Genomic DNA, 17999 nt, shown 5'->3' on the forward strand with positions numbered 1-17999 from the left:
AGAGATTTATATAAATGATTTGCAATCGAGAAGCGTACTCGGCAAATATCATTTTTTTCCCCCTGACCTCGCCAGTCGTCGTTTGCCGGCAGTTTCCACGACCGATGGCGTTATATTATATCACATACATACATACACACATGTGGAAGGGCCTACGACCATTGCACATATATCAGCTCCACCGAGAACTGTTGCCGTGTGAGTGATAAACGCGCATATTATCTCATTCTGGTCTGGCTAGTAATAAAGTTACTGGACCCGGAAGCGACCGACCCCGTATCGCGTGTCCCCCTTAGTGTGTAACATCAACCTACTGCGTACACACCATCTAATGGACCCGAACGATTGATGATCGCCATACTTACAACAGTCGGTCATATCATGTGGCGGGAAACCACTTTGTTTTTGAAATAAATCCAAGCTCTATTCATACAGCAAAGGTTAAACGCAAACGGATAGCTCACTCTATTGAAAAGACTGATAAGGGCCGATGTGATCAGTGTAGCCGCACGGATAAATAAAATATTAAAATTGCTTTTAATCTAATCTGTGATATTATTTTGAAGTTTAACGCTCGAATCTGCGGTCACACTGATTTCGTTTTGAGTCATGGTATCTGTCCGTTTTTTATAATATAGTCTGTGGTTTAAACAACTAAAGCGTTTTGTATGCATTTGTTTTCAGTTAAAAAAAAAACAGCAACAGCGAAAATGTCAAAAATATCATATTAAACTTGTACAGGGTCTTACCGATGTAAGACACAATTATTTTCCTGGCAATACAGCATACATATTATATCAATACAGGTAAGTATATGTGCTCACAATAAAGTTTAAATAACTAAAGCGTTTTGTATGCATTTGTTTTCAGTTAAAAAAAAAACAGCAACAGCGAAAATGTCAAAAATATCATATTAAACTTGTACAGGGTCTTACCGATGTAAGACACAATTATTTACCTGGCAATACAGCATACATATTATATCAATACAGGTAAGTATATGTGCTCACAATAAAGTTTAAATAACTAAAGCGTTTTGTTTACATTAGTTTTCTTTCGGTTTGAAAACGAAAACAAAAAAACTGTAATACCGAAAACAACAATATTATAATACTTCCATAGTGTATTCGGTCCAATAAATAAACTTTCAAGTTAATACCATACACCCACACCAAGTGACGGTATACGTCCTTGGCGATAGAGCTTATAATATTTAAAAAAGGTTTTGATTTTTTTTGATGACACAATCGCCGAAAATCTATTATGGTAATATACTATATATATATATAAATAATTCTGTTTCTTAGAAGTCAGATAATAAAACTGATTGATTTTACTACTACACAATAAATTTTTATTAATATTTACGTAAGACAAAATTTATAATGACAAATAACAAACACATAACTAAAAAATAAAATCAATTTCTCATAGCTTATTACCTAATATTGAAGGTATAAATATTACACAAAAATCTACAAATAAGAAAAACTAATTTAATACACAGTTTACATTGAAAATAACATTTTATAGAGATAAACACAATCAACGATAAGATATCATGACATAGCAACTACATGGCATCGGTCAACAGTGTTACCATTGTTACATATATTTTAATATTTTCAAGTTTTTTGCAACCACTCGCTTTTATCGAACCTGGTTTTAGATCTTTAGGTAAACACGTTGCGTAATTTCACTTTCTTGACTTTTAAAAAAAATTAAGTAAGTATGAAATGAAAAAAAAATTGATGTTGATAACTTTTAAGAGCAAGTAGTGAATAGAAAAACAAAAAAACAAAATGTCACACACTAATAGTGTGGAGACAGATATTTGCCTTGGCTTTAATATAAGATAATACACACTAAGTAGCAGATCTGATTTCACACCCATGCGGTAAATTGATTATTTCAATAAAAGTCTGTGTATTATGTATTCTTAAACGCTTAATTTTCTCTGAAACTATAGAGGGTCGATTCTAATCTCATCGAAAAGAGCCTGTCGAGAGGATAGGTATCGCTTGGTAATAAAAGATATATTTTAAATAATTCTTAAAAAAATCAAGAAAGTCTACACGAGTCGACTCCGACTTGGCAAGTGTTTTTTTTTTTACTAACTGAATACCAATGAAATGTTTGCTTTAGTATTTAAAAATATACATTTCACAACATGCTATACATTATTAAGTTTCGACGGCTTCAGGGCTATTGAACTCATTGGAAATAATATGTATTTTTTTTAAGAACCTTTTTCTTTTTTTTAGATATTGTAAAAAAATTAAAAATCACAATAGGGCTGCCTCTGAATATAATATTAGATAAGGCATTTTTTCAAAGTTGCTTGTTGAGAGCGTAAAGTAACTTTTTCAAATATAATCCAAGTCGACCAACAAACATTTTTACTTCACAACATTTTTTTTTTTTTTATATATGAAAATTGATGTATAATAATATTATCAAACCTGTTTGTTGGAATAGATTCTAATTCCAACGCTTAATTAACTATAGAAGCGATACATTTCAAGGATTTCCGTTTTCAATTATTTTCCATTAAGGAAGAAGCCGTCGAGCGACCATCGTCGGTGAATACTATTTTATATATAAAATGCTAAATATAAATAATTTTTTTACTGAATAAAACCGTAAAACAAAGGAATGTTCTATATTGGGGTCGTGAAAAGAGGTGCTCGTGGGGCTTCACCATAAACCAAAATTAGCAGCTTTTATAGCGCTTATTTTAGAACACTATTAAATGGGCAATTAGCTTGGCGAGATGTAGACAAATTTTCTCTCTCGGTTTCTCTATGGTGATCCAAGAAAAATGCCAGCACAATTCGATTGAGCCATAAAATATTAAAAAAAAACAAGACAGCAACTAGAAAAGAGCTATTTTTTTTTTTGTACTTTTAAATGTACTTTGAAACCATAGAATATATTGTTTACAATACAGATTCAGTAGACCAATGTGACTTTAGAATAGTATAAAAAGCCTAGTTGATTTTCTAAAAGCATTTGATAATGTGAACGTGAAAATAACAATTACTGTAATGAAAAGAGCCGTTAAAGAAACTCGGAGCAAACTCCTCTTTGTAGGTAATGGATATGTATAAAAGTGACATTAAGTTGAGAAAAAAGAACAGTTATCATAAAAAGGGCGTTTTTGAGATACATCACGCGACAGTGAGAGAAAGAATACTTGGAAAACAAGAAATAAAACATACAGGTACAAAGTGTCAAAAGTTTTTACAAAACGTTTATGTCAAGCTAAAATATTATTCGATTTAAAAACACATTAATTTCTTTGCTACGTAGAAAAATGCAAAATCATAGATATATTTTCCCCTCCCCTCTGTGATCTAGTGAATAGTCTTCTCCCCCCCTTGACCTCATCTTACATGTTTAATCCTAAACTAACCATAACCTAACTGATCTTTTATCAACTGTCTCTTATCAGGAGCTATTACTGATAACACCTCAGATTTTTCTTATCACTTGTCTCTTATCAGTTGTTTAGAAATAATTTTATGAAGTATGTTCCTTATGTTTTAGGTTTTTTTTTTTTAGAAATTTCAGTAATTTTTTCCACTTATAATCTCTAATCTTTTATCACAAGCAACACAAATGGCGTCTATAATGTAGGGTTGATATACTTAACCAATGCTAAGATTACTAAGATATGAGATTTGCCATTGTTCAAGCTACACTCGACAAACTTTTCTAGTTAAATTAAGTGTACTCGTTAAAAAACCGTTGCTGTAAAATTAGCAACAAACTAATTTGGTCTCGAATCACTTGTTCGTTAATTTATTACTTTCTATTAAATAAGTGAGATAAATGCGTGTAATCCTGTGTTGAACTAATTTTGTTAAACTCAATCCAATTTAAAACTTGCCATCATTTTACCGTTCATCAATACCCGTTGCGGTATTGAACAGTGTTCTAAAATATTATGTATAGTAGTATTTCTGATTGAATGTCACTTGTTATATTGATGTTACTGAATGTAACTCATTACATTAGTTAAATATCACACTCTAATGGCTGCTATTGTATCAGCTTAGGGTTTCTTAATATTTTCATGTTTACCAACTAGTGATGGGAATCCGAAAATCCGGATTTTTCAAAAAAACGCTTTTTAAGTCATTTGAAAATCATATAATTGTTAAATACTATTACAATATAAAGATGTGTACCTAAGTAAAATTTGTTGATAAAATTTTTAAAAAAAAACTCTTAACTTTGTCTATAAAATGCTTTCGGATTTCGTACTTTCGGATTTCAACAAATCCGAAATTCAAAAGCAGTTTATCTCTTTGGTGTTTTATATTATTTTCACATATTTATCAAAAAAATGTTACTTGGTTATAGAGCTTTATATTGTAAAATTATTTAACACTTATATGATTTTTAAGTAGTTTAAATAGCGTTTTTTTGTGAAAATCCGGATTTTCCGATTCCCATCACTAGTACCAACATTATTCGTTATTGGAACTTTGTACTTCTCATGTTTTTTAATATACTATATTAGGTTTTCTTTGAAAACAATTATCATTTATTCAGGGTGTAACCGTCAAATAAACATACACTTTTTTTTTATATACATTCTAAAAAATGTTGTAAACCGCGTGGGTTTAATATTTAACATTTATTTGTACAACATGGCGTTTGTATAATCCCAATTTGCCTTTAATTGCTGACAGTCAGATAGAAAAGAGCATTAATCTTTGTCACATTTGTTCAGATGTCTGTAATCATCAAATTAAAATTCAACTACACTAATTATATACTATACTTATGCAATGTATCGCATGGAGAAAACTTGGAACTTGGTTGAAATTAAATAGAGATGACAAAACAATTTGTGAAATTCAATATATATATAAAAAGAAAACTTTTAAACGAGTTAAAATTATATTTATATGCTATTATTGCGTTTGTCAAGTGAATTAAAATCGGTGTAATTGTAAACGCGATGTGAGTTTTGTTTTTAAGCCGATTCGTTTGAAATACGATTAGTACATATTGAATTTCACGAGTAGCAGCTAAAAGCCAATGAATTTTTGTTTTCCGTCCAATATAGGTAGTAGTATAATACCAAATCAAAGTGCTTTGACAAATAATCAAACATTTACATATTTTAGTATCATCCAGAGCGCTCTCAACTTTTTTAACTCAAACGGGTGCCTATAAATTTAATAAACTTTTTGAGAATGAAAATTCCCATTTTAATCTAATGAAAAATAAAAGCACGAGAAAGTACTTAAGACTCGAGTTGGACATTTTAAGGATTACTCATTTTTGAATAGACTATTATCGATTGAAAGGATAAGCCGTAGGAAAAACAAAAGATAACGGTGAAATACATATCATATATTTTTATCAAACAAAGGCGCTAAACAAACAAAATATACTTCGCATTCAGTGTTTTCGAATCGATATTTAAAAAACGTATCCATCATCATCAACAGATTCACAACGTAGCGGAATTCTTGGAATTTTTTTTTATCACTTTTTTACAAACCTGAAGTTTCTGTTTGGCAACGAGGCGGTATAAATATTCATGCGTGCCCAGGTCGATATAAGTTCCGCGATATTATACAGTATACAAACAGACCGGATAGACTCGCTTAACTTGAGTTTATGACCTTTTAGCATTAAAAAAAAAAAAAAAACACCCCTTTTCCGCCGCAGGTATAGGACAACAGCTCATTCGGGCAACGATAAACCCGCCTTTAGCGCTGTAGCTTATTTGCACTATCACCGGGCCCTTTTTTATTTCAATTTAAAATCATTAGCGCACCACGAATAATAGTAAATTCACTTCAAAACCGAATCCGCCAAAATGCCCAAAACCGAACATCGTCGTCAGAGTTTCAGCCGCAGACCAGTGGTACCAACCTACTATTGGCGACATAAATATGTACAGAACTAAGCTAGAGTACGTTTTCAAAGGTTACGTTGTACGCAAAACGAAATCTTTTCCAAAAGTCTTTGAATGCATTTTTAAACGTTTTTCTTTTTTTTACAATTCAATTTGTTTCAAACGCGCTTATCGCGTTTTTTATCGTGGACATTTTTTTGCCATTTACTGATTAACTGAAACCTTCCTCAACACTCTTAGTGTGGCCACGTTCTAGAAATTGTAATCATTGTACAAACCATTTTACCATAATATGTTATCAATTGTTATACTATATCGGCGATGACAATCAATGAATTCAGTGATGCTCAGTTCCGAAACAAAAAATTCCCAAAAAGAACTTATTTTTTTATCAGTGGTCATCAACCTGAGTTAAGGAGGGATTTGGTTAGTTCAAATTTTACATTGCTTCTATAGGAAATATGAAATGTTTTTTACAGAGGTTAATATAGTTTTATGACATTATAGAAAATAATAAAGTTTGAATGAAAATTCGAAACTTGGTTTATTATAAAAAAAGTTGATAAAACTTGTTATCATTTTTTTCTGTAAAAAAAACCTAAAATATTTTTCGTTTCCTTTTAGTTTATAGTTATAACTTTATCGAAATTTTTGGAAAACATATTTAGATAATACAAGGTGTGCTATGAACAAATGTTGCACTTTAAGAAATGGTACTATAATTTGTGCAAGATAATTTTCGGGTAATTCCACGGTATAACCATGAAAACCCCGAATTTAAACACATTTTTATACTCTCAAGCCAGTGTGACCAAATAAATGAAAAAAAGAATCCTTCTGTTTTACAGTGCGGTCAAAGATCAAATATCAATCATCTGAACTTTTATCACCAACAACCTTCGTTAATCAACTACGTCTTGTTATCAGTAATTCTTATCAGTTTACGTTATTATTATAATTAGCGTGTAGGTACGGTATTTTCGACACTATAATTTGGCCCTACATTGTATTGTTACAGTTAGCTAGCAAAAAATATGTCTATAGTGTTCTGGTTTGGTAAACGTCGGTTTTCTTAAAAGCACAAACGCAGGTTAACTACTCTCGGATCGCGTGATGCAACCTTATTAAAGGTTGACCACAGACCCTTGAGCTTTTCTTGGCCAGACGACGATTAGACTCTGGACGATAAACCGCAATTTCTTATTGTTTTTATGTAACCCTATACAATATTATAGGTAGGTAATCTAATTTTGGAATTTCGATGGCGTGTGGAAACTTTGTAGCCTTTGCTCGACCCACGTCGAGCGGACGCGTCATACTTATAATATCGTACTTGCACCATGGTAATAATGAAGTTTGCCCTCGTTTATAATTCTCATCGGAGACGCTCATATCAATCACATAAAGGGTTACACGGGTTGTCTATATAATATACCAAGTCAGAGGGCAGGGAAGGACGATGATTGCATAACGCTTTTTAAGGGAGGGCACCCACGCCACAACAAATCATTACTACTACAGCTGTAACATTATGTCGTGCATCCTTTTTATTATTATTATTATTATATTGGTTGCCATTTGCCACTAACCCACTTTTAAAAGACCTTTCGATCGAGGATTTCCCTTGAGTATACCGATACTATCCTCCATATGCATATTATAATGTTAGTATTTTCCCTTAACAGTCATTGCCCACTGTAAAGCACTACAATTGAACTTTGTACAGGGACACGGAATACAATATTAGAACATTGCTAATGACAGTGCTAATATAAGAAGTAGAGCTCGGCAAAATTTGAGCAACCCTTGATTTTAATTTTGAAATCTATAAATATCCAAGAGGTATAAGACTGCGCCAAGTTGTATACTAATACTGACAAAAACCTAAGTCCTTTTCTGAAGTGTCTACTGAAACGATTTCAAACATTTTTCGTTATAAAGTATTATCTTCTCTATGGGGGCGTATTACAAACCCACGTCCTCGTTTAGGTGCTGAATTTATTGGTACAGTATGATATTACCGAGAAAAAAAAATTGCCCGCTGAATATAGAAAAATAATTGGATTTTCTTATTTTGTTATGTTTTTAATTTATATATAATATTAGTAAATTGCGAAAGCCCAGTCATCACGGATCACTGAACAAAATGATTACAATCCTATTATAAAACCAATTAATATTATATACTTTTATCATAATGGAATATCAAAAGCCTCGTAGGCGATAGAAAATTCGAACAATTAGTTTAATCTCCGGACACAGGCCTCATCTCATTAGCATCACATTATAATATATATATATAGTACTTAATCCTTTTTAAATGAAGAAACAAATCGAAAATACCAGTTACCCAACTTGAGCATTCTCAAGACACTGAAAGACACACACACTCAAACTCAAAGACATTGTTACACATAAAAGCTCTTCCACGACTTACATGTGTATGTGAGTTTATTATAAACACATTATAAAGCACAGTTTAAAGTCACTATTTTTTTTTTAACATAAATCTTTATAAGGAAAAACTATTCAGATTAGGTTATGGTCTACTGAAATCCTTGTAGCTTTGGGTAAAGCAGGAAAACGTTATTTTATTATTATTACTTTGAAATAAGATTTTGAGTTAAATGATTGATTCGTTTTAACTAAAACTCAAGTTATGTAATCAACAAGATTCGCGCAAACAAAGTAATGAAAAAAGTTCAAACGATTATAAAACTTAAAAGTAAATGCAATTTACTGTCGACGAAAAATTGTATAGTTTATTTAAATTTAATAAACTATCTCGAGCTTATAAAGTTCTGCAAGACTGACTTAGTCGTTTGATTGATTACTAACTTAACTGCGTTTCTTTTTTTATCATAATTCAATATAAAAATTAATGTTTCGATGGATAATATAAAAAACAAATTATTAAATGTGTCGGTCATTGTAAAAGTGGTGTAACTCCAAATGTTCCATGTTTTATAAATTTAGCCACTAGGCTTAAGTAGACTGTAACATTTTTTTTGTTTTATATATCTATATATTTGCATGTGTGTTGAGAACATCTCTGGGTAATTTACGCCAAAAGCGACGTGGTGGGTTAGCAGGAAGAGTGAATAATCCAATAATTTAGATATAAGTGGATTATAGTGATCGAGAGTGAGGGGTAGATTTGATTTTGATAGTTGTCTGAGTTGATGGAGCCTGAGATTGAGTGCTTTTCGTTTTATGTGATTATACTAGATGTATTGATTGATCGTTTGAGTGATCTTCGTCACAGCGAACAACAAAAGAACGATTAGTTAAGAATTAATTATCAAAAAATCAATTGCAAAGGGATAATTTGCGTTTACAATGAAATAAACCATTGATATTAGTCAAAATAAACAAAAAAATGTACACCAAAATTATATGTGTTCTTCAAAAATAATTGTATCGAGTAAGCGTGTATTTTCTTGAGAGTTATCGATGGCTTGGCCAATTTATATTTATATATACATATTAGTTGCAAAAAAAAAAAAAACAACAACAGTGTTGTTGTTTTCTACATAGACATTTGAATAAATAAATCACTAAACGTACCGCGTACAGACGGCTTGTTAAACTCCAGATTGGTTTATGAAAATCCGCTGTTAGTTTTAAACGTTTACTTGGCGAATAAACTTCACTGAATTGTGCGAGAAAATGTTGCGTTTAAGCCCATTGGCGTGGTCCGGATTCACAAACGCCATGTTAATAGCTATGTGTGTACTTGCACAGAGAGAGTTAATACAAGGTCATGTTGTTCGACACCGAAGCAGCGCTAATGTTGGCCACACTGAATTGTGGACCCTTCCGGGACGTTTTACATTACGGTACATGGGCTTTGTGGTTTTACACCGTTAGATTGCACAGACTGCTGGACGCAAATTTGGTAGATTCGGTGAAGGAATTCCAAAGCAAAATATACATGTTCAAAGTTCACCAATCCGTCAAGGAGTCTCTACGGTTGTTTGTGGAATCTTATACGAATGAAATCGGAGGCGCCCAAGAAAAGTTGGACGAAATAAACGAAGAGCAAACCTCGGACGGCAGGAAACGAAGGCAATCGATTTGTGGCAATAAAAAAAATGCTTAGCAGGCAAATAGCGTTCAACAGAATATGGCGTGGCGTTTCGACCGAAAGCAAGCGGTTTGTACACTTTGAGAGTATAACTTTACACAAGTCGGACGGCGTAAAACGCATTGTTGTCGAGTACTTGGGAGAAAATTACTGGACCGATGTAAAAAAGGCTCTATTAAAGGTTTTCACATAGGTATTACATATTATATTTTAACAGCTTGCGTACGAGTCCGCAATACCACGGGATACATTTTTATGTATCTAAAGTAGCTAGTAAACATATCAAGTTTCTGGCTAATATTTTAGTGTTTTCATAATATCTGGCCCAAACCAATTCATAGAGAATTTGGCCCTTTAAATTATTGAATTTATTATTAATTTCTATTTTGAACGTCGTGAATACAACATATATACCCCCAACCCTTTCTCATCTCTTACCTTTTATCTCTCAGCCCTTATCTCTTATCTATCTTATCAGATAAATCAGCTGTTATTTTTCGTTATGATAACCGGGGTCGGTATCGATTTTTCTGGTTGTGTTCCAAAGTAAAAACCATATCTCTTATCTTTTACCCTTATCAATCTTATCTTATCAGATAAATCGCCTGTTATTTTTCGTTATGATAAGCGGTGTCGATGTCGATTTTCCGTGTGTGTGCCATAGCAAAGACATAAAAATGTCAAAAACAGATTGGACGAAATGTATGGGACCGCGATGAGTTTGGACGTCGCGTTGAACGTACAGATTGTTTATCTGTGGCACATTAAAAACGGCATTGTTAAAATACTCAAACTTATAATGGCGAAACTCATCGAGAGCTACTTGGATTTTGCGTCGAGTACGGGAAAAACGTTTGAAGAAATCCAAGTGCTGGACAAAACTATGGTTGCATTATTAACAGAATTCTACGAGAGCGTTGGTCAAGAAGCAAAAATGAATTCGTGCAAAAGTTCGGAATACGTTCTGTTAACGATGGCCATTTCAACGGAAACGTTAAGGAAATAATCTCTAAGGAAACGCGATTTTACCCGAAATTCGACGGTTTTAAAAACACCCCTTACAGTGATTACATATCAGACTACTATAAACAGCTGTAACCGAATATTTTACCGACGAATGCCAATCGTGGCACAACACTTGTTCTTTTGTTAAACAAGTCAAAAGTGTCTTTTCCGTCTTCAACTCGAATATTTCCGACTCGTTTGTTTACTTTGTTTTCTCAAAACTATTCTTAAGCATGGAAAATACACAAACTATACACCCATAATTTTGTAATATTAGTTTGAATAAGGTTTTCACGAAGGTCATACTTATTGTTGTACCTACATATATAAAAGCATGGTATACATATTACATATTTCATATACTATTCACATACCTATATACCAATATAGGTTTGAGCTCTGATGTGGGACTGGGGATGAATGGTATTATCTATTAACTGCTAAACCAATTTTTGTACATAGCCTATACTAATAGAATAGAAGCTGTTCAAAGCTTGTCGTCAACGATAATTTGAATGACAGTAAAAATAAATTTCCTATTAATTTTAAATTAAAAATTTTGTTTTTAACATCAGAGATGAGAGATTAGAGATAAGAAACAATTGATGTGATAAGAGGTTGGAGATAAGAGATAAGTGATAAGATACAATAAATTATGTGATAATACATAAAATATACATGAGTTTGGTTGCCTTTAAGTAGGCCATAAGTGTATAATAAAAATATAATATATAAAAAAACAATTATTATATATTTGCAGTGAATTCAATAATACGAATATTGTCAAATGTCAAACGACTTGTTTTTCTGCTATTGTTATCTAACTAATCTTTATTTGATTTATTACAATATTATTGTCATAATATATTGTTGGTTACACAAAAATAAAATCATAACAACGTTTAACAGGATAAAAGTTCACTCCTTTCACTTCAAAGTCAAGGAAAAATATCAAAAGCCTTTTTACCCACAAGAAGGGGTGACATTTTTTCATATATTTTTCTTTTATGTTTAGCTTATGATCTGAATAACAAACTAAAGGAAGTAACTAGAGCGGAGCTATAACATATTCAATTTTTATTGTTTAATTAGTCATCTATTTTCGTATATAATTTCAAAGCGTAGTATATACTACTTATAAAAATAATAGTAGGTACAAAACAAATAAAATGAAATATCACTTTAGCTATTTCTGAAAAATGTGTTTGTTTGGTCAACGACCTTCTGCAAGTTTCAAGTACAAATTGTCTAATATATTTTGTTGTGGGCGCATTGATCTATTTACTTTAGAAATATATCTATGAATTTAAAGTTGTTCAAATATTTATAAAATGCCCAACTTTACCCCTACACTATTACATAAGATTAAATAAAATTGTTTGGCAAACACTTCTACGGTATGAAACTTATGGCCATATTTGTTTTATGCAACAATTAGATACTTATATCAGATAGCCAAATTCTAAGAATGTTTAAATAAAACTAGTATGTGGACTGTGTGTTTTTCTTTGTTTGTGTTTTGTGAAGATTTATTTTTAAAAAACAAATATTATGTATTAACATGCACGTGAAGTTTAGTGAAGTTATGCGAAGCTTATGAATCAACCTCGGTCCTTTCTAGCGGATTAATTAAAATATAATTGATAATTGCTTTTTTTTTTTAGCCACGCAGCTATTAAAAGCTATTTAAAAAAAAATAAAATTGAAAAGATTATTTAAATTTTTTAATTTAGCGTTGACTTTTTTTTAATGGATGCTAGGAATTAATTTTTTTTTATGAAATAAGTAGATAACAATGAAGAGTACATCTAATCTATCTTACTTAGTACGTTACCATTGAGTTAAATAAAACTTCAAAACGCATGTCCGACAGAGTGACATGCCCCAAGAACTACTAGAAAGCTTATCTAAACAAAATTGGGATTCGTTTTTTTATTTTATACAAAAATAATCCTAATCAGCGTTGCCCATAAAAAAATGTGTCTTATTCTCAGACTGTCAAGACGGGATATTTTTTTAAACTTTTGAACTTATTCATATTTTTGTTATTATATACAACATAATATTATATTTGATAAACGGTAAGTAAAGATCCGTTCAATATGAGGGGGGAAGTTTATGAAGAACAGCCCCCCTCCCCTCACGGGTTATGTAGATAATGTATATATAATAGCTAAGTATAATATTATAAATTATAGTATTATTCGTTCTCATAAAAACAACTTTTAACGGTCTTTTGTATACATTGTATGTGTGTGTGTGTGCATTAAGAACACATGTGTAAATATGAAAAGCGCGCATAATAAATACTATACTTGTTTGACAATACGTTTTTTAGGTCAAGTGTTGTACCTTAATTAATATTAAAGATGTAATATTTTAAACCTTTAGTTTCACTTGGTGCAATACGGTGTCTTAATAAGTACAACAAACAATACATAAATAAAGACATTCGGGCGATAATAATAATAATATGTTTGCGTTTTTCCTAAAGGGTAATTTTAATTGTTATATTTTAGCGAGGACATTTAATTATTAAGGAGTTCAGTAAAGACTTGTCTAAATTGTTTGCTACAGTCGTAGGGATAACGCACTAATAACAGTGAGAAGATAAGTATTTGGCTTAGCTTTAACATAAGATAATATATAGGTAGATCGGATTTCACAACCAATATGATTTGAATAAAAAAAAGTCTGTGTGTTACATCTTTTAAAAGCCTAATTTTCTCTATAAGAGATAGAAAGTTGTTTCTAAGCTCAGTAAAAAGAGCTCGTCAAGAATACACAAAATATGAATTAAAAATCAATTAAGTTTTTCACAACTAAACACTTTTTCAATATTAGCTAAACTTTTCTTTACCATTGAACATTAACATGGTAGACATGGTAGCTATTTTGGGAAGTGGAATTAATGAACTGTAAAAATGCTATTTTTTTTTTTACCTGGAAGTATCGTATACCAAGTTGTATTCCAGAGTGAAAATCTCAACCAACACAGAACCAAATATTTGATTTCCGTTTTTGTTTGACAAAGCGATTTACAGGGTTTTTTTTTATTTTTATTGAAAACGAATAAAGCAACCAATAGTTTTTTTTATTAGCATATCTCGAATACAAATTCTTTAACAAGGAAAAAGAAATCCATTTGCTTTTTGTTATTGACAATCTTGTTATCGATATGATAATATAAAATTCGATCAAATCTAGATTTTGTTTCGAAAAAATATGGAATCTATGAATGAAATGGATATTTGTTTGCATAAGATAAAGTTTTAATACAACCGGCAAACGATACAGCTTAAAATTGGCAACTCGGTTGTTTGGTTAGCGCAAACTTATTTGCTAGTTTCTTAGACAAGTTATAACGTTCAATTTAATTTGATCCGAACATAAAAAAAGTCGTATACTGTGTTTTTTACTTGAAATTATAATATTGTTTGTTTTCGAATTTATTCTTGGTTTATTTGAACACCAAAGACCGTGGCTGCGTTTTAGTTTATAATTTAATAACTATTTGGCGGCAGCTATTTTCATATTTTAACGGATTGCACCACGCCATAATTTAAATAACCGAAAACGCGTTCAAATTAAAAGAAATAAACGAGATTTCTATTTGTTCTCTTTTTGGGTATAATCTCAACTGTTGGTTTTATTTTTACCCGAAACGACGAATAGTGTTGACACACGCAATTCGAAATTTCATACAAATATATTAAGCTTGCAAAACCCCGCGTTAATGAAAAAAATGCGTACATGCTGTGTTGATACAGCAATAAAATATCTGGATTAACTTACAACGGATGCTCCTTCGACTAGAATAGATTTTTCGCCATGTTCCACCCATCCGCCGCCCAATATTTGGGTTGTGACATTCAACTCCACCGGGTTTATACATTTCTTCAGATTGTCATAAATGTCGGCTGCCAACAAAAATGTAAGTACGCACAAGTTAGAATACCATTTAAACATAATAATTATAATCATCAAAACAGTAACATTATCAGATAACATTACATTAACAAGATTTTAGTTGGTCAACTAGAGCCGAATGAAATTTGTAGAGAGAGAACATTAGTTTCGATAAATTTGATACATTTTTTGGTGCAAACGTTATCGTTCAAGTGTACCATTGGTTTTGGGGTTGAAACCTGTATAATCAGTTGATTTGCAAGTTCGCTTTCATACATTTATTTCGGATTTTGTGTAGTGTTAAATTTAAAAAATGGGCGATTTAAAAAATTACATTCTTCAATGATTTCTATATCCTTCTTTATGCTATAATGCTAGTTTCTTTAGCAAAGTGACTTATGCTCCCAATCTATTTCTATGTTAAGTAAAATTGTTTTTTAACTCTTCATTTGACAAAACAATAATTGTATTTACACATGTTTTTGATATAATTTGTAATATTGAATTAAACTGAGGCTGTATTTTGAACTCAATCAGTTTCTATTGAAATGTGTGAACAGAATCTAATTCAAGTCATATTCAACTATAATAATCGGTCAATTAAACTTGATTCGCGAGAAAGCGCCTTCGTCAAAATGTTGTGCCATAAACACATTTAAAGGGTCTGATCGATAATAATTATTATCCACGAACAAACTGTGTTAGAAGACTCTAAAAACCATATAACAAACACAATAATCTCTATAAATACTGATGACCTGTAAAAGATGAGTAAAGTAATAATATTCTAATTGAAAAATGGCCGTTCCATTTACATAATTAACAAGGTGTCTGAACTCGTGTTCCCTTTTCATTTTTGTTCAATTTTTTTTGAACTTGTATAAAGCAAAACATTTTTTCGGTCGACAAGTTCAAAAGTAATGAGCGCGTCGTCAACTGGGCGTAAATAAAACGACAAAAAATCATTTCATCTCTTATTCAAAATAACTTGAAAAGATTTTTTAATCATTTTTTTAAATTTTTGTTAACATGTCTGGTATTAATGAAAAACATCAAATCTCATAAAAACAACAATTTCAGCTTTCAGGTTGAAAATTTTTTAACTTTTGTACCAAAAAACTGTATTCATCAACATATTTAAGCTTCGATTGGGAGCTGAGAAGGTATTGTTTTTACAATGATGTGTTTTATTTTTTTAATTTAATTTTTTATTTTTGTGGCTGGACCTACGATATCTTGTAAACCGCTGAACCGATTTATTCGTGTAGCAACTCTATAGATCAGAAATCATACCTGAAAGGTACTTCAACAGGCCAAAAATTAAAAAAGTCACCCCTTCCCCATCAAAATCGAGAAAAACACCTAAAAAATTTACAAAATTTTCAACTTAAAATTACGATGCTTTATAACTTTTTTAAAAATAGTCGACAATGTTCCAAATTTATATGAATTGTTCTTCAAACATAGTACTATCGATAAACATTAACAAACCAAAAAAAATATCATAAGCCCTTTCCCTTAGAAGGGATAGAATTTTTTTCTTTATTTCACTTTTTTAAGCAAAGTTTTAGAGATTTAGATCTGAAAATCAGACCAAAGGTAGATCTAAAATGGAACTATAACATATACAATTTTCTCAAAAATCTGAGTCAAATTCTGATTCTGAAAAATCTGATTTTATCACTTTCAGTTATAATAAATCTCTAGACCTGTGACCTCTCCGTCCCCACTATGCCTCGACCCCACTGTACTGGCTTTTTTAAAATGTCATTTGATCATTTTGAATTTTTGTCAAAGCCTCAACGTCGATTGGTATTATTAATTCGTTTACTTAATATTATTTTTAAAACGAATGTTTGTATAAAAATTTACTTTTTGCAATATAAACAGTTATTCTAAGTTAGTTTAATAGAAACTAAATTCGTGTAGTTTGCTGTTGAGTATATATTGGGCTCCTATCCCACTTGTATAGTATTAAACCGTCTTATACCGGTTTCCGTTACCGTTCATTAATTTTTCAATTAGTGAATACATACATATTTAATACTATCTTAAACATTACATTATGGTGAACCGTGATTGGCTATCGGTCCGTTAAATTTAAATGAATCGTTGAAATTATTAATTTTTTGTGTAACCCAACGCGTTCTTGCATTCAAATATATATGTAAGTTTCCAGTTGAACTGAACCTTGAAGCCTTCTGTAGGTTTATTAAAATATGAAAACCATAAACCACGAAGCAACACATTTAAAACGATTTACCGTCATTGAAAAATAACCAGCCACGTCATAATGTCTCACCAATATCCTGTTTTTTAACGACTATAGCAATTAAGTTTATAGCTGTACTTTATCACGTGTACCTATAATTTGTGACTTTCATTATTGTTATTGTTATTTTTTTATATTTAAAAATAAAACAAGTAAAAAAACAAAACAATTATAATGTAGATAAAAAAAAAAAAAGAATATAAAAGTATGTAATAATAAATATATATATATATATATATAGACAAGTATAATATGAAAATATAAAAAAAATGTATTAAGTACTAATAAAGTAAAGTTTTTTCAATTAATATAACCGTTAACATTAAGTTGTCGAGGCGTGAAAACAGATAAGAAAAAAAGCAAAAGCCTTTTGTTTAACAAAAAAACAAAATTAAACTTTTATTTATTATCTTAAACTAAACAACACTTTATTGTTAATATCGTCGATAAATAATTATTGATTTAATAATTTATTCGCAAGACGTTTATTTCATAAAATATTGTAAACAATATGTCTACCTTGTTAATTGGTAAGATGGTTTAAAATTCCCTCATTCAAGAAGACTGTATCATTGACACAAAGGTCGACACTAGATAAAATTAGTGTACAAGTTACAATATATATAAGATGATACCCTTTAGATAAAATGTCGGGAGCTTGATTTAACAGTATAAACGTCACTTGATTAGATTTGGAGAAATCATTTCTGTAGAGTTATGACGTGATGGGTAGGTAATACATTTTGACGACAAAAAAAAAATACAGATTTTGATGAATTATTAAAATTACATAAACTATATTTTTTTTTTATCTGCTACCCACACATAATAATACTCGACCGGAG

General features: G+C 30.8%; 1 protein-coding gene across 1 annotated transcript in view; it reads right to left on the bottom strand.

Moving 5' to 3' along the window:
- LOC126838743 (14 kDa phosphohistidine phosphatase-like) overlaps window positions 1-17999 on the bottom strand; it is a 94374-nt gene that overhangs the window by 9114 nt on the left and 67261 nt on the right. The window contains exon 3 of the mRNA XM_050573409.1: window positions 14769-14893. Coding sequence (XP_050429366.1) covers window positions 14769-14893 — 125 coding nt within the window. The remainder of the gene's footprint in view (window positions 1-14768; window positions 14894-17999) is intronic.

Source organism: Adelges cooleyi, unplaced genomic scaffold, assembly GCF_023614345.1.
Source record: "Adelges cooleyi isolate 19-005CV unplaced genomic scaffold, UGA_ACOO_1.1 ACOO_flye_CR_arks_rails_tigmint_CR_PRNA_30, whole genome shotgun sequence".
NCBI classification, from domain to species: Eukaryota; Metazoa; Arthropoda; class Insecta; order Hemiptera; family Adelgidae; genus Adelges; species Adelges cooleyi.